The sequence below is a fragment of the Crocodylus porosus genome, unplaced genomic scaffold (genome assembly GCF_001723895.1).
Source record: "Crocodylus porosus isolate Cpor-Errol unplaced genomic scaffold, CroPor_comp1, whole genome shotgun sequence".
In the NCBI taxonomy this organism is placed as follows: Eukaryota; Metazoa; Chordata; order Crocodylia; family Crocodylidae; genus Crocodylus; species Crocodylus porosus.
Genome location: NW_017728951.1, coordinates 38,572,866 through 38,573,769, shown reverse-complemented (window position 1 = coordinate 38,573,769; position 904 = coordinate 38,572,866). Strand labels below are relative to the sequence as shown.

The following is a 904-nucleotide window of genomic DNA, read 5'->3' as shown; positions in this document are numbered from 1 at the left end:
CCTGCCCATCACCTAAGTGGCAAGTGCGGCCTGTCAGGGGGTGCACCGGCGCTCTCAGGGGGTGCATGTGCACCCCCATGCACTGCCTATGCCGCTGCACCTGACCAGACAGCACAGGCTTTGACCAGTTCTTCGCCTGCTTCAGGTGTGCACTGTGCAAAACCAGGAACCTGCTCACATACTGACACTTGGACCCCGAAGTTGAAGACTGTATTAAAATGGGACTAAGTGAAATGTACTGGTACTACAGAAAGACACAAGAGGACGACAAGAAAGAAATGGCAGACCTTAACGGGGTGGAGAGGGTCTGGCATAGACTTTTTCAGGATTAGCGCCTCTGAGGAGGGCAGTGGGTGGGGGTATGGGTATAGGGACAGGTGGACGGCCACGTGGCGTAAACTGTGTAATGGGTTTTTAGTGTGCTGAGCCGCTAGTGAACCGCAAGGGCCACTTGGCAGAGTGTTGGAGGTGGAGTTATTTATTTATTTATATAGAAATATTTTTGCAAAACAAAAAAAGTCGGTTAAAACTCTCCGCGAGTGACTTGGGTTTTGCACATGGTGCATCAATTCGCTGCCTCAAAAAATGACCCCACACTTTGAACACTTACTATCATTGATCACACATTATGCCGGGGTTGTGCGCTCCTAGACCTCTGGCTGCCCGGCGCACCCGCAGCGCGGCCGCCCGACGCCAGGTGGCGCCAGCTGCGGCCGAGCAGCGCTGCCCGACCTCAAGATGGCGGCCGCGCTCCTCGGCCCGCCCCTCGGCGGCCCGACCCCTGACCCCCGACCCCTGGCGCGGAGGCGGGCGATACACGTGGTGGCGGCAGCATGGCGGAGCGGCGCGTGGTACCCAGCGACCTGCTGCCCCTCGTGCTGGGCTTCCTGCGGGAGCACCGCTT

The 904-nt window shown here is 58.1% G+C and overlaps 1 protein-coding gene across 1 annotated transcript in view; it reads left to right on the top strand.

Annotated features, from left to right (window-relative positions):
* Positions 1 to 833: 833 nt before the first annotated feature.
* The window catches only part of NOLC1 (nucleolar and coiled-body phosphoprotein 1), an 18,106-nt gene continuing 18,035 nt past the window's right edge, over positions 834 to 904 (top strand). The window contains exon 1 of the mRNA XM_019555528.1: positions 834 to 900. Coding sequence (XP_019411073.1) covers positions 834 to 900 — 67 coding nt within the window. The remainder of the gene's footprint in view (positions 901 to 904) is intronic.